The sequence below is a fragment of the Chinchilla lanigera genome, unplaced genomic scaffold, assembly GCF_000276665.1.
Source record: "Chinchilla lanigera isolate Chin_1 unplaced genomic scaffold, ChiLan1.0 scaffold00026, whole genome shotgun sequence".
NCBI lineage: Eukaryota > Metazoa > Chordata > Mammalia > Rodentia > Chinchillidae > Chinchilla > Chinchilla lanigera.
The window spans coordinates 9559832-9575197 of record NW_004955427.1 but is presented as its reverse complement, the minus strand read 5'-3'; the positions used below and the strand labels follow the sequence as shown (position 1 = coordinate 9575197).

The following is a 15366-nucleotide window of genomic DNA, read 5'->3' as shown; positions in this document are numbered from 1 at the left end:
GTTTTTCTCAAGTAAAGGATTACTGGGATACCAGCTTCCTCACAAAACACAGAAGCAGGAAACTGCAGACACATTTTTATTTCCTTTTTTAGAACTTCTTAATCACTTCAAAACTCTAGATTTTAAATGTTTTAAAATTTTAAGACACCATAAGTATCCCATGAATGTCAATGGTATTTATTAAATATTTTATATGGCCCTCTGCACGCAGCTGAAAATAATTCTCTTCATGACACTCATGCTTCAAGTCACTGCCCATGCCTAAAATGGTTAGTCTGTATTCTTACATAAGCTTCATTAAATCATAAGGCCCACTTATTCAACAAATATTTACTGAATACCTATTAGATGCCAGTGTTTTAGGCAACAGATACTGGTGAATGAGACAGATAAGATTCCTGTTGACATGTTTCTTACAATGTGAGAAAGATGATACAAAAAAATAAACAACTAAATTTTAGATAACAGGAAAATAGTACCTATGACAAGGAAGGTGACATCCGAGGAGAGAACTGGATAAAGAGAATATGAAACATCAAATATAATGAATGCTCCAGGTGAAAAGACTGTAAGGTAGGATTTTGTGTGTGTGTGTGTGTGTGTGTGTGTGTGTGTGTCTTTTTGAGACAGGGTCTCACTATGCAGTTCAGGCTGGCCTTGAACTCATTTTGTAGTCTAGGCTGGCTTCAAACTCACGGCGATCCTCCTACCTCAGCCTCCAGAGTGCTGGGATTACAGATGTGTGCCACCACGCCTGGCTAAGGTAGGATCTTAAAATGATTGAGAATCAGAAAGATCCATTTCCATGTTCCCATCTTCTGTGAGGGCTTCTACTTGTCCCAGCTTGCTCTGAACAAACTCCTAGTTATGTGTTACTTGTGACCCGCTTGGCCTTGAATTATATCTCTAGAAGCTCTGATGCTTGCTTGTCACTTAGACGCAGCTCCTTTAGGTCAGGGAAGATGAGCTTTGTTTCCTAGTGCACGCAAAGCCAAAAGCAGCATTCTCAGAAGCAGGTATTCCATAAACACTCACGCACAGTAAGTTCACAGACTCTGATGAAATGATCCCCAACGCTGTCATAATTTCAAAGAGCATGTTCACTCTTGACTAACAGCAGAATTAGAGAGAGGATAGCAGGACAGTCTTGCTTTAGCAGGTATATGCAATAAATGATTTTAAACTTCTATTTTAAGTTTGTTTTACAGTGATCTGGTAACGTTGTTACTGTATTGATAATTTATTGAAACTATCTACTATTCTTAACTGAAATGGAAACATTTCATCTTTTGCTGGCGATGCTTTTGTCTTAGGCCTTTGAAATGCAAACAAAGTTTTCCATGGACTAAAATAATGCTGAACTTTATAAATGTGTCTTGAAATTAGCCCTTCCCTTTGTCATAAAATAGAGTTTCAAGAAAACAAACAATGGCTCCCACACTAGTTTCCCACACAAGCTGCTATTTTCTCTGAGCTGAAAAAGCACACTGACAGAGAGACTGATTAAGAGTACACTGCAGGTATATGGCTGTGCCACAGAAATCACAGAAATGGTTACAAAAGTCCCTGGTCTTAAAAATGATACAACCTTCAGAAGGAAGATGTTCTCAACAAACAGCAACGTGATGTTTTAAGTTGAAAGGGTAAAACATCTGGCCTTTCCTTTTAAAATATTCATTAAATACCATCGACCTTGATGTAAGAATACTGTAAATTTGGCTTTATTCTAGCTATACGGTCTCCTCATGAGAAAAGTATTCTAGTCTTGTTTTGCTTTTGTCTTTACCCAAAGAAACAACCTAAGAATTTTCAAGTAGTCAGTTTTATCTTTTTTCTCAAAAAGACAGTAGGGTGGTACGGAGAGAATATTCTAATTTTGACATCAGGACTGAAGTTTAGAATCACCACTTAATAACCATGTGATCTGAGTAGAGCACATCTTTAATAGCTCTGCCACCCAAATAGAGCTACACTTGTCCTACAAATCTTCAAAACCTTCAGTATTTGATATCATTATGAGTGTTCAACCTTGCCAAGAAACACTCATGATTGAAGATCATGTGGTTCAAATCAATTGATCAAAAGTATGTGTGATATTCTTCTGAAATAAACTTACTGCCCCACACTCTAGGGCCTTGTGAAACTGCAAGTAGGACTAGGGCTATATATTCTATTCTTTCTGATTTGCATCAGGGAAGTTGAAGATAAAAATATTTTCAAGGATTTTTATCAATAAGAAGTAAATTTAAACAGATCGGAAAACGAATGGAAAGTCTGAAAATTTAAAGGGGAGAGACCAGGGGTCAGCGCTGGGGGACTGAACCCAGGCCTCCCGCTGGCGGCAAGTGCTCTACCACCGTGCTGCTTCAGGGGAAGTGTGCTGTATTGGTGCTGACTGACCCAAGTTTGCTGCTTTGGGAAAGAATAATAAATGTTCACTACGGTACTGTCAGGCAAGTCGTTTTTTCTCTACTTTCCAGGAAAGGAACAGGCCAAGAAAAGTTAAAATAACTTCTTTCTGATCACACAGTATGCTAGGTATTGAATTCAAAAACCCAAAACTAGATCTACCTGAGAAAGCAACTTTAACCAGTGGTTTCTAAAATTTAATGTGCATCAGAATTCTTATGGCACAGGCTCCTAAGGCAAATTTCCATATGGCCTCATGGAACACGCATTTTTATAAACACACCATGTAACTGTGGAAGTGGTCCAGGATCTTATACTGGACCATTGGTTCTGCTGAGAAGTATCTTCTAATCTACACATGCAATTACTGAAATTCTCCTAGTTAAGAAAATCAGAAACCACATATCTTCACAACCAATTAGTATTCATTTGTTACTTTTAATCTGGCTAAAAACTAGTCCTAAACTAATCCAATCTCAGAACTCTTACCTGAGACACTTACAGATATTGTATTTAAGAGCATTAAGAGACCTTGTTAAATCTGAATCTGGTAAAAACAAAACAAAACAAAAAACCCCTAGTTTCCCTAAACTGACCAGAAGATAAAATCCATCATCCAAACTGGGACACTTAATAAAAGGAACTATGCATAATTATGTCAAGATGACAGACACTAATTTGAACTCTTCCAAGCAAATCACAGAAAGGAAGTCAGTCAAACCTTTTCTCTGTGTCTTACCACTATTACACGTTTTTATATATTCAATACCACATTCCTAGTACAAAATGACCAGTGGGTTTACCACATGCTTAATCGGAACCCCATTATCTTCCGCACCTGCACAACTAGATAGGCACACCCTCCTATGACATTCTCACGAACCACTCGCTATTGTGTTAAGTTCAGCCCCTTCCTTGGAGCTAAGCCTGGCAGGTCTGCACCAATACCATCTCACAGATAAACCTGGAAAGACACATGAGACACAGCATATGGTGCTCAAGTTCCAGGACTTGGCAGAGCCACCAACTAGCTTCATGACTTAGGCCAAGACACACCTGTAAAACGAGAGGACAGATCAGAAGATCATGAAAGGACCCAAAGAACTTTGGCATTCTATGATTCCAAGACATCCCTGGCATTTCCTATGGGTACATGACTGACTTCTTGACACTGTCTTTTACATTTCTCTTCCCTTTCTCAGTAAAGAAGAACATATTTAAGCACAATTAAACAGAACTAGATATTTGAAATAGAGATTTAAAGTAGTTTCTGTATACTTAAGATGAAATACACAGATAAAATAGTCACTGAATTAAGAAACATTTATTGTTTCCACATGAGAATGAAACTGCTGTTGCAAAGATGAACTAAGAGGTTGTAAACAAAAACTAAGTTTTATAAAGTAACCTGCTACTGACTATGACCTTCATGTGCTAGACACAGTGATCATGCTAAAGATCCTGTAAATTCTGAGGTCTGGAATTGAGATACATTCTTGGCATTTTACATACTAGGTAACTATCATCTTTTTAGATATTTTCCTTCATATTATCCAGCTTATTTTAGGAAAAAACCTTTAGTAATTAATTACAGAAACAGAAGTTTTAAATACAGATACAACGTAACTTCAAAATACATTTACACTGAAATATACAAGTAAAACATTTGCCAAGTCAGAAAATATTTATTGTTTTCATAAATTAATGAAATTGAGAGAGTGAATATGAGCCAAGAAACATTTTTTCACTAAGTAACTCGGAACTACTTTAATACGAACAGCATTTATACAATACTGTTTTCAAAATAATCTTTTGACCTCTAAAAATTAGAAGTTCTCAGTGACAAGCTTTATATACACAACTCAGCCTAGTTTGTACGAACTCTGTTGGAAGAAGCAACTACATACAGTTTTTCCTTTTCCAGAAAAAGAAAGTGAAATTAGAAACTTTCAGCAGAAAAAAAAAAAATCTCCCCAAAATGCACATTAAGGCCTGAAGAACATGTTTACAAATGAACATAAAATTTCAATTATTTACCTCAGCAAATAACTTAATTTACATATTAAGCATCTCTCATGTCACTGCCTCCTGATTTCTGATTCTAGGAATATGTATTCTGCACCTACTGTGCAAGATATTGGGAACGTAAATGTCTTATAGGATGGTGGAAGATGTTTAAGAACTAGCTTTTGAGGGAAAGATAAACCTTATAGCTTTTACTAATTTATATGGTATAAATACTCCTACTATGGCAGATTTCAAGCTACCAATAATTTGATAACTGGCCTGCAAATTTCCTTAACCGATCATCCCTCATGAGCCATTACTACAAGCCAGCTCTGACATAATGCTGGGTGGTCTCTACCACCAAGTAACTCATAATCTCTGTATGGGTACATATCTTAGAGGACAGAAAAGAATAGAGAAGATGAAATACAATTTAAGTAATTTAACTGTATTTTAAGGACTAGTTTTACAAGATGAAAGGAACATTAAAACCTGTGCAATTTTCCCACTTCTCTACTAGTTCAGTTTCTCTTCTAAATTTCTTCCAAAAAACTAAAATGTAGTAAACTTGAGAGGAAGAAAAAGACGAGTAGAATAAGGAGGAAAAAGAAGGAAAAACCATAAGAAATCTATTAGTAGTTATGTCTACAGAAGAACAAGCCCAATAAGAGCAAATATGCTGTAATTATTAAAATTCCACCTTCTCAAGCCCCTTCAGTTTAATTCACAGTATTGAAGATCTGCCTTGACTTCTCTGGCTGCCACTCTGACGCGCTGAGGTCGCTTCTTCACCACATCACTGAAGAGCACCCTGCTTCACACTGCTCACACAACCAGCTCACAGGAAAATACAAAAGGACATTCTGGAGTCTCAAACTGAGCTTCCTTTGCAGAGTCACCCACTTTGTGTCAGACCTTGGGCGACTGCTGGCTGGTGGCACCAGGGAATTCTTCTGGTAGCAGAACATGGAGCCTACAGGTTGGACATGTCCCTTGTTGCATCAACCATGGCCTAATGCACTAAGGGGCAAAAAGATTCATGTTAGTCTCTCAGATTTAGCCAGCAGTGGCAGCTGTCACTCTGTTTATCAAGGTTACCAGCCAACATGGTACCTTCTCTGTGGTGTGCTGAGCAATATGGAGGGCAATGGCAGAACAACGTCTGTTAGTTTACTCTATGAAGTCTCACCCCCTAATTCCAGTTTTCAGATGGTATAGTAATTCTTCCTGACAAGAAATTTGGGGAAATTTGCTACAGTCTCTGTCTGGTTTTGTTTTATTATATATTGCCTTCATTAATAAGTCAGAAAAACTCAGAACTCAACATACAAAAGTTACCAACACTTTGTAGAAAATGCTTATGGTACTCTGAAGTTAAAACCCGTAGATGATAAACTCCTCAGACTATCTTCTATAATAAAAATGATAGTGATCTTTGATTATGAACCATTTGCTAAGTCATTTGCTTGAGTGCTGACTCTCCAAAAAACCAACTATTTTAATGTATGTAAGTAGAAAGCCAGGTCCAATGAGAACAGGTATTGTACGTGAGGCCCACTAACTCTAACCCTGAAAAATGACCTGAGTGAATCATGTGCTCTCTGTTCAATGGGTAATGACAAAGAATAGAAAACGTTTTACTAAATATTTATAAATTGTCAAAACTTTAAAAACTTCAAATGAGAAAGTCAGGTTGCTGTCTTTCTTGGGGATCTTTTAGGATTAGACATTTTGTGTATGTTTTCACATCAAAGCAGATATAATAAATAATTCTTTATGATATATCACATCTTTGAAAGGATAACTTACAAAAATGGTTTGAAATGATTTGGCTAATATTCACTTTCCTGAGATTTCTTGTGGAAGAAGATTTCCTGTGTCAAATTTCGTCTCTCTGTGAAGGACCTGGGCCATACATTGTACTGTCTATAGCACTTACACAGCCACAGCACTAGGAGTTAATCCACGCAGTGCTAAGCATAAAGGTATGCCAGCCTTGCATTTTTCTAACATTAAAACTCAAGCCTGAGCAAATGCAGGAGCTTGGGCACACTACTAAGATAAGTCTTATGCACTGCAATGTGAGGGAGGCATCATGAAGTACAGATAAAGGACACTGTGTAGAATTTATAACAAGTCAAGATAAAGCAGAACAAAGCTAATTCTGCTACTAAAATGTTATGTCAAACAATCAGTACTTCATCCAGGTCTAGTAAAGGAAACTGCCTACTGTGTACCATTTAAATCTCAACAGTGTTCCCTTTTCCTGTAAGGTATACACAAATCTAAGCAATTACAGCACAGTCACAGCTACACATACAGGGAAAATGTTTACATGCTTGCATGGTACCCGAATGTGAAGCACAGAGGTACACACGGTGGAACCTATGACACGACACTGGATAATGACGCATGTCTATGATTACAAGTAAGGTAGTATTAGTAGTAAGAAGTCTCACTTAGCTAACTCATGATAAAATATTCACAGGACAAATTTGAAGAGTTACCTGAGAGTGGAATTTGTGAGCACAAGGTAACACTGAGAGGTTTTCTGGAGACAGATTCTCGTGACAGATCACACAAGGCTCTTCTTCCTCTTCGTCCTAGGGAAAATTGCAGATGTTAAATGTGGCCTCTGTGTCCCTCCTAAATAGAAATGTGCTCACAATCAACAGTTTTACCACGTTACTGGCTCCTTCCCATGTGGCAGAACCTTGAGAACTGAGGGGCCTCCAGGCTGATTTGGGGGACTGGGGAGCATTGGGCTGGGATGAAGAACCGCTAGGTGAAGCACAATTACCATTTGGCACGGATTTTCCTTGACTCTGAAAATAAAAACATTACACTTAGTATTCACAATTATTTTAAAACAGTACGAACCGATAGAATTGCACACAAGGAAGTGCTACAAGAATTAACAAAAAGTTGCAGTTAAAAATTAAGAATTAGATCCATGAGATACCCTGAAACCAATGTTAGCAGTAGTTGTCAGAGCCAGGTAAGACAAAAAGAATTTCATGTGTTTTTTACTTTTTTTTTTTGAGACAGGGTCTTGCTATGCAGTTCAGGCTGGCCTTGAGCTCACTTTGTAGCCCTGGCTGATTTCAAACTCACAACAATCCTCCTGCCTCAGCCTCCCGAGTGCTGGGATTACAGGCGTGCGCCACCACACCCAGCTTCATGTGTTTTTTTAAATTAAAATAAATACTTATAGAAAATTAGAAAAAATGTCATTTAAAATCATTCAAAATAACCTAGAGAAAATTTCAAGGAGATAATTTACTTCTTTATTTATTTGTTGGTTATATGTTTGCAATACATATTAGTCACATTCATCTAGAGGAATCAGCACATATACATATTGCATTGTAATCATTTTTACTTCCCCTTTCCCTCCCTGCCCACTCTTTCCTCAAACTATCAGATCTCCTTCCTATTTTCACAAAGACTACTCCTGTGTTCCTATCATCTGTCTTTTATTTGACCTTTTAAGTTATTTATATTGTGGTCTCTCATACAAGAGAAATTATGCTGTATTTAGCTTCCTGTGTCTGCTTTATTTCACTTAGCATTATAGATTTAAGATGCATCCAGTTTCCTACAGATGACTCAGATTTCTCCTACTCAGCCATAAGGAGGGGGGTCACTTTTATTGTTTGTATTTCAAAAAGCCTTTCAATATCATTTTTCAAGTTAAAGCTGTTGAATTATTCCTGTTGATCAATGAGCTAATATGATTAGAGGTTATTGATTTCTTAACATGTTACAGATAAACCGAAACCATGTAATATTAAGATATAGGAGCAGAGATATACAGTTTTTTATTTTGGGTTTTCACCTGAGATTTCTTGGGATCAATAAATTGGGAAATCTTGTAAATAATTTCATCACATGTCAGTCCAGATAAAGACTTCCCATGAGCCTCCTTCAATTTTCGTAAGAAATCTGTAAGCTCCTTTCTGGAAGAGATCAGGAGAAAGATGTACTGATTTTCCCTGCTGCCTTGAGGGTGCAGCCTCCAAACAAGACACAAAGCCCTATCACACACAGGTCTGTAACGTCAGGAGATGAGGCTCTAGGCCTTTGATCTAAGAAATGTCATAGGTCTGTCTGCATTATCTGAAATCAAAACGAAAATTCCTAATTAGGTTAATGATGATGCTTAACGTGTTGAAGAGTGATAAAACTAAATTTTTATCTTTTTCCCAAAGAGATTTTAATTTTTATTTTGAGAGCTCACTATATAAATACTGAGTTTACCTATTTGATACAGAAGGCAAGATGAACATATTTCTTTTTTAACGATGTTGATATTGGTTTCTCCTTTCTCAGTGTTGATAGTTTTGGGTAAAACTCACAGACAGAAAACAAGACGCAATAAAACCGCAAAGCAAAAATTAATAGACACTTTCATTATATGATAAACACCTGCAATTATTTTAATCAATGTGTTCTTTTTCAATTTTCAAAGTCCACTGAACTAAAGCCTACATCTACATCTTTGATAAGACAGATAAGGATGAGCTATTTCCCTATACCAAATCAAGTGCCATGTCATTAGCCTTTGCCTAGCTATCCCTAATAACTGCATGACAGATCTGTTTTTTCATTTTTGTTTTATTACTATGAAATTTATAAAATTACAATCTAATCCTAATAGCAACAGTATGACTAATAAAGAGTTGGTCTTCAAATGAAAATACTAGTGAAAATTAGAATTACTCCCTTGGATGCAAGAGTAGAGATTAAAAAAAAGGTTCATTTGTGTTGGAGTAAAATTAAGTATCTTTCTACCAAGTCAGACATCCACATCTGTCTGGGTATGTGAGATGGTCACAAAAATGTTTAGAAAATGTATAGTACTTATGACTCATCTAATATCAAATCATGAAAAATATGGTTAATTCATGGTTTCTTACATGTAACTGTGTTAAGAAAAGATTATAAGGAACCTCAATAAAAGGAACTAGAAAACAAAAACCTGATATTTTAGGTTTATGTAGCATACAATCAATTTATAACTTACTCTGCAAATAGGTTATTAAAGTATTGTAGCTGATGGCATTACAAACTGAATAAATTCAATCTATTTGTACTTTCAGTAAAAGGGCATGCCTCAATTTAAAAAGTTATTTTCTCATGATTTAAGACTAACAATATTAGTGAGGAAATTTAGCATTTCTATAGATTACTATCACTTCCTGGTAAATTCCATTTTCCTTACCAAGGCCACAATGATATTTGTAAATTTTTTGCATTGTTATGCTTCTCTGAAATGTTTCTTTGCCACAGTTATTGCAATGGAACCTGTGTCATACGATTTATAATGTGTAAGGTACCTGGTCTGCTGTGGAAAAGCAGTTTTTAGCTTGTCTGTAATCCTCTCCCAATTCATCATGGAAAGATCAGTTCCCAGACCTGCACTGGGAGGGACCATCTCTCCCACAGGAGTTGGCAGAGTCCAGGCTATGCCGGTCATCTGGAAGGCACAGAGAAATGCAACTCATCAGTTTTGACTAGAAAGCAATATTGTATGCCATCACGACATTCCCATACCTCAGAAAATGAGTAGACTGCAGAAGCACAATATGGACATGCCCATTCCTTCTTTACTCTCCTTAACTAATGCAACAATAGTTTTAATTTTCTGTGACTATTTTAATTTATTGTAGAAGTATGGCATAATACAATTATGCCAGCAATTACAAACAAATGCAGAAATACATAAATTGTGTCTATTGCTGTATTTTCTGTAGTAGGAGAATGCTCAACCCGAACTTTATAAGCAAGGGGATGAGAATACATCCATATACAAATTATGGTGTATCTAATCAAATTGATTAAAATAGACACCCACGTCTGTCTGGGTATGTGAGATATTCACAAAAATGTTTAGACAGAATAGGTAGAGTACTTATGACTCATCTAATATCAAAAAATTTTAAGCATATATGTATAAATACATACAAAAAATTGTTGCAAGTTACATGACAATTCTATTTTTTTTTTTTTTTTTTTTTTGGTTTTTCTCCAGTACCGGGAACCGAACTCACGACCTTGCGCTTGCCAGGCAGGCGCTTTTGCCGCTGAGCTAAATCCCCAGCCCCACATGACAATTCTTAAAGAATGGTTTCTTCTAGGGATTCAATTACAGGCCAGTTCTTCTAACTTGTATATTTCTATATTATTTGCATTTTTTAATGATTGGCATATATACTTTTATAATTAGAAAAATATTAACATTAAATTTTCAACAACTAACTAAAGATAAAAATGCTACTAAAATTGCTCTGCCAAATGCCTCATAATGTTACAGACAGATAACATGGAAGTTAAAGTGATATATCTGAGCTATGAAACTACAGTAATTTTTGCCATAGTTTATGGCAATTACTTTTTAAAGCCATTACGATGCTAAGTAATTAATATCAATAAGTGAATATTTTAGCATGTTAATCTGAATACTACCATAATTATATGTGTAACATCTACCACCTAAGGCTCTATGGGTTGTGACAATTGGCAACTATTAGTAGTCATTAAAATAACTTGTACAAAGCCTCATGAGACAGAGCGTCAAAACATTGCCTAGAAATTGTATATTCAAGCTCATCTCCAGTATTAGAAAGTAATCTTATTAGAAAGCTAAAGTATTTCAATGTGTTCAATGAAATTTTATAAAATGGTGGGCAACCAAATTGCATGGGAAACATGGCAATATAGTGGTAAAAAGATGTGGTACATTTTTAAGAAGTTGAGGCCTAGAAACATTTGTTTATAGACATGCAGCCTCTATGAGAGTAAACAGAGTCCATCTGCCTGTATACAGTGTGTATTTGAAGAAGAGTGACATGCAGTGAACTGCCTAGAATGCACCTATGAGAAAGTCAACATTAGGTTTTTGTCTTTATATATTATATCTAACATCCTTCTCACAAAAGATGTCTCATAATAAAGCTTCTCATAATAAAAAAGTTTATCTTAGCGAGAACTAAAAATAATAATTTTAGTTATTTTAAATGTCTTTATTCTTTCTTCAGGCTTAGATGACACTTGTCTGGCTATCTGTAGCTAGGAAAATTTATAACTTTGAGATATATGTCCCAAGGTGACTCTATTTACATTGTGCATATAGTTGAAACACTATGTGTCCTACTCTGTGTGTAAATAAATTTTTTTTTTCAGCTTTGTAGCATAATTAGTTTCCTGTGGCTTGAATTCTTTTCAATCTACTCAACAACCACACTAAAAAGAAATTATTAAAAATATCGACCTACCTTGCATCATTGCCTGTTACATAAGAAAACTAATTGTAAAGACCCACTAACATAAACATGTATCTATTTTTGTACCCAAAAGCCAGTATCAGTTAACAAAAGGAGTAAGTAATATGTAATACCCTGAGAACACTTTTTCCACAGATAATATTCATTTCTCATTCAGTTATCATCATCACCACCATCAAAATCATAATCACATAAAACAATCAAAAAGAAGGTATTAATTTAGGAGCCCAGACTAGTGCTAAAGAACTAGTTACTATCTATTCCACCAAGAAAGCATCTCACCAGGGGAGGTCGAGGGTGGGCAGTTGCAGAGATGACTGCTGGGCAAATTGCAGGCATCTGAGGAACTGTAAGTATGGGTCTAAAGAAAGAGTCTTTCACAATTGGTCTTCCCAAGTACTGCTGCATCTATAATAGGAAAGGTAAAACACAAAAGTAAACAAGAAATTCACAAACATTTATACATTCATATAGGCAATGACTAAAATTTATAGAGCAATATGAGAGATAAAACAGTGATTTGAGATCCAGATACAAAGCTCACTAGAAGCAATGGTTCACTAGAAGTTATGGTTTAGATATTAAATATCCCACAAAGGCCCACCCACAAAAGGCTCGGTCCCCAGCCTGGGTAGTACTGGAAGGCAGTAGAACCTCTAGGAGATGATGCCCAGTGGAATGAACTTAGGTCACTGGGGTGACGTCCCTGAAAGGGGTTGGGACCCCCGACCCCTTTTCTCTCTGCTTCACAGCTACCATAAGATGGCAGCCTGCTTGACCAAGCACTGTTTATCAGGACGGACTGAAGGCAACAGAGGTAAGTGAGCATGGACTGAAACCTCTGAAATCACAGACCAAAATAAACCTCTCCTCCTTCCAACTTGCTTATCTCGGGTATTTTCCACAGTGCCAGAAAGCTGACTGCCAATTATTAATGTCAGAACATTGAATATTTGACTATCTGAAAAAACAAAGGGCAGTGAGATATTGTGAGAAGAGCACTGAGAAGCAGCAAAAGAGAACCAGATTTTATTCTCACTTTCTCTCTACCTTGCTATGTAACCTTGGGTGCCAAGGCCCTAGTCTATAAAACGAGTGAGTTGGGTTGGGCGATCTTGGACAGCCTCCCCACCACACAGCTGTAATGATATAAAACAATGCTAAGGAAATTCTTATGGACTGGTGACCATGTTGGTAGACAATACTGATTCTCAGAAATTTCATAAAAAATCTCAAAGCTATTCATAAAAAACACTGCTTTTTCTATTATGCATTGAAGGTGCCACTTAATTGAATAAATTTTATGTTTAGCTTCAAGAACAGACAATAAAGCAGCGTGGACTTGGTGGGATAAATTCTCCCATAATGACACAGATATATTTGTGGGCAATGCTGTACTTCCCAGGGGTTTGTGGAAATCTGGGCCTTCTCATAAGAAGTCACTGAGAGGGATACCTTGTTGGCTAAACAAGGGAGACAGATTTATTAAGCAATTAACCATGTGAAAGGACTAATACCAAGATAAAGCACAGGGCAGAAGTTCAATACCAATTTGTGATGTAGAAAAAAAAAGAACACCATTAATATGGATCTAAGTAGGAGTCTTAAAACTAATAGGTCAAAATGGAGAACTTTATAATGAATAGACTGAATTAACATTTGATTGTTAGCATCACTAAAGGACAAACATTGTATGCCTTAAAGTTAGGAAAAGGTATTTTTGAGTGTACTAAGGAAATATAAATTCAAAATGGGTATTAGATATTGAAATTATGTATAGTTTTCTTAGATAATGTAATAGTGGTATGGCTACGTTCAGAAAGAATTTCTTAACTTTTCAGATACATCCTAAAGTAAAATGGCTGAAATTATGATGTCTTGGGTTTGCTTTAATGTATTCCAGTGGAGAAGAAGAGAGGACAACATAAAACAAGATGATAAAAATGCTGCTAAGTTGATTGAGCAGAATCTTGGATTTGTACAGGCTCACTACAGTTTTTTATGTATGTTTTAAATTTTTCATAATATAAAGGTGTTAAAGAATAAATAAATAGTGGGTACTGAGCCAACTGTCTTATTATCTTTGAGAATAAGTATTATCTAACACTTCTTTGAGAATTAAATAGCCAGAGTACAGGAATCAAGATTTAATAAAATCCATAAAAATACTGAATTAAACTGGGAAGAGTCCACATAAATCCTAACTTCTCAGGTTAGAGCTCTGCCCATTTACAGTACCACAACCATTCCATGGAATGCTAGAGCCTCTGAGACAGATGGAACTTTAGTGATCAGACCATCTATAACAAGTTTCTAATTAATTGATAGTAAACTAAAGTCCAAGAGAGTTGATTTTTCTGAGACCAGCAGAGGTCTTCACAGAGGTAACCCTAAAGCCAGTCCTCTTTAGTGTATTTCCAAGGTACAACACCACTTCACCTTACAGCAAATAACACTGTAACATTCCTAGCGTTTGTTCTCCCTAACTAATCAATTCTTGCTCAGTGGTCACTGATGCTTGTACTTTACTACTACTGAAGCTTGATCAAGAACAGCAGAGACTCATTAGGAGGAAAGTATATTCATCCCTCAAAGCAAAACCTATGAATCTCCAGAGTTTTTGCCCTTAATGAAACCTAGGTAAGCCATATAGGTTAAAGTCCCCTCCAATAGGATAAAAGCCTAAAGGACCTTGAGGTCAAGGTTTGACTGTTTTTTGAGTTGTAGATTATCACTCATATCTATTACCCAAGGCTTATACTAGTATGATTCCAGAAAACTCTAAAAAACAACTATGTATCTACCTGCTCCTTCTCTGGGACTATTTTACATTTAGAATCATGGGAGAGGTAGACTATAATCTGCGAGCAGTATTTTGAATAGGGGCACAAGTTACAGGGTTTTAGAAATTCTACCAAAAATATGCGCTGCCTCCTGTAACAGGCAGACTTTGGGATCTTTCTATCAGCTGCTTAACATACTCGAGGTATAATGACATTCAAATATTCACAAAACAGTGCTCCTATAGAATCTGAAGTGACCAAAATTATAAAATGCAGTACTTTTATTCTAAACTAAAACTCACATAACTCTTTTAGCCCTGAATTTTGCTTCTGAAATACACACAGTGTAACTCCATGCAGTTCACAAAATTTTTAAATCCTTTGTTATACTCAACCATGAGTAAAAAAAACATTTCCAGAGTTCTACTACAAGCGGGAGTGCTAATACCAAAACTCACCTGCTCCCAAATATCTTATACCTTCCTTTTTCAACATTCAGCTCTGCCATGAGCAAAAAAAGAAATCTCACCTAATAGTGTCCTTCTAAAAGTTCTCTTGGAAGCTTGTATTAAGTTACTTGGGTTAAGACACTATGTTTCCCATAAGAACAGAGACCGGTATATCTAATCTTTATTAGGGACCAGTAGAGATTAGAAAAAGAGAGTAAGTGGAAGCTGTCCTTACTGTTGAAAATAGACTAGAATTAAAAGAAAAAGGAAAGTCTAAGTGTGAGGTGCAGGGGACTAAGTCCCCAGGAAGTGCCTTCTAGGATGCTATGCTGCACCGTTTCGGTTACACAGTGGGAATAACATGAGGGTAGAGGGAGTTCTAAGTGTTCTGCCATCTTCTACAATGTAGGTTGGATTAAGAACATAAATTAG

General features: G+C 36.3%; 1 protein-coding gene and 1 long non-coding RNA gene across 11 annotated transcripts in view; one reads left to right on the top strand and one right to left on the bottom strand.

Moving 5' to 3' along the window:
• The first annotated feature begins 238 nt into the window (after positions 1 to 238).
• LOC106148724 lies at positions 239 to 14649 on the top strand. Of its 4 annotated transcripts, none has more exons than XR_001234382.1 (3): positions 239 to 568; positions 12455 to 12519; positions 13544 to 14649. It is a non-coding gene; the product is annotated as an uncharacterized LOC106148724 (long non-coding RNA). The 4 variants fall into 4 exon arrangements; XR_001234384.1 differs by having other exon boundaries at positions 12416 to 12519; XR_001234385.1 differs by having other exon boundaries at positions 239 to 573.
• The window catches only part of Dzip3 (DAZ interacting zinc finger protein 3), a 90288-nt gene continuing 78636 nt past the window's right edge, over positions 3715 to 15366 (bottom strand). For 4 of the 7 annotated variants that reach the window (XM_013515123.1, XM_013515126.1, XM_005386361.2 and 1 more), the window contains 6 exons: positions 11985 to 12110; positions 9756 to 9895; positions 8255 to 8375; positions 7098 to 7241; positions 6924 to 7019; positions 3715 to 5436 (listed from right to left, as the gene is read on the bottom strand). In XM_013515123.1, the coding sequence (XP_013370577.1) occupies positions 5326 to 5436; positions 6924 to 7019; positions 7098 to 7241; positions 8255 to 8375; positions 9756 to 9895; positions 11985 to 12110 (738 nt within the window). In that variant the 3' untranslated portion in view covers positions 3715 to 5325. The remainder of the gene's footprint in view (positions 5437 to 6923; positions 7020 to 7097; positions 7242 to 8254; positions 8376 to 9755; positions 9896 to 11984; positions 12111 to 15366) is intronic. The other 3 variants (XM_013515124.1, XM_013515125.1, XR_001234381.1) reach the window with 3 other exon arrangements.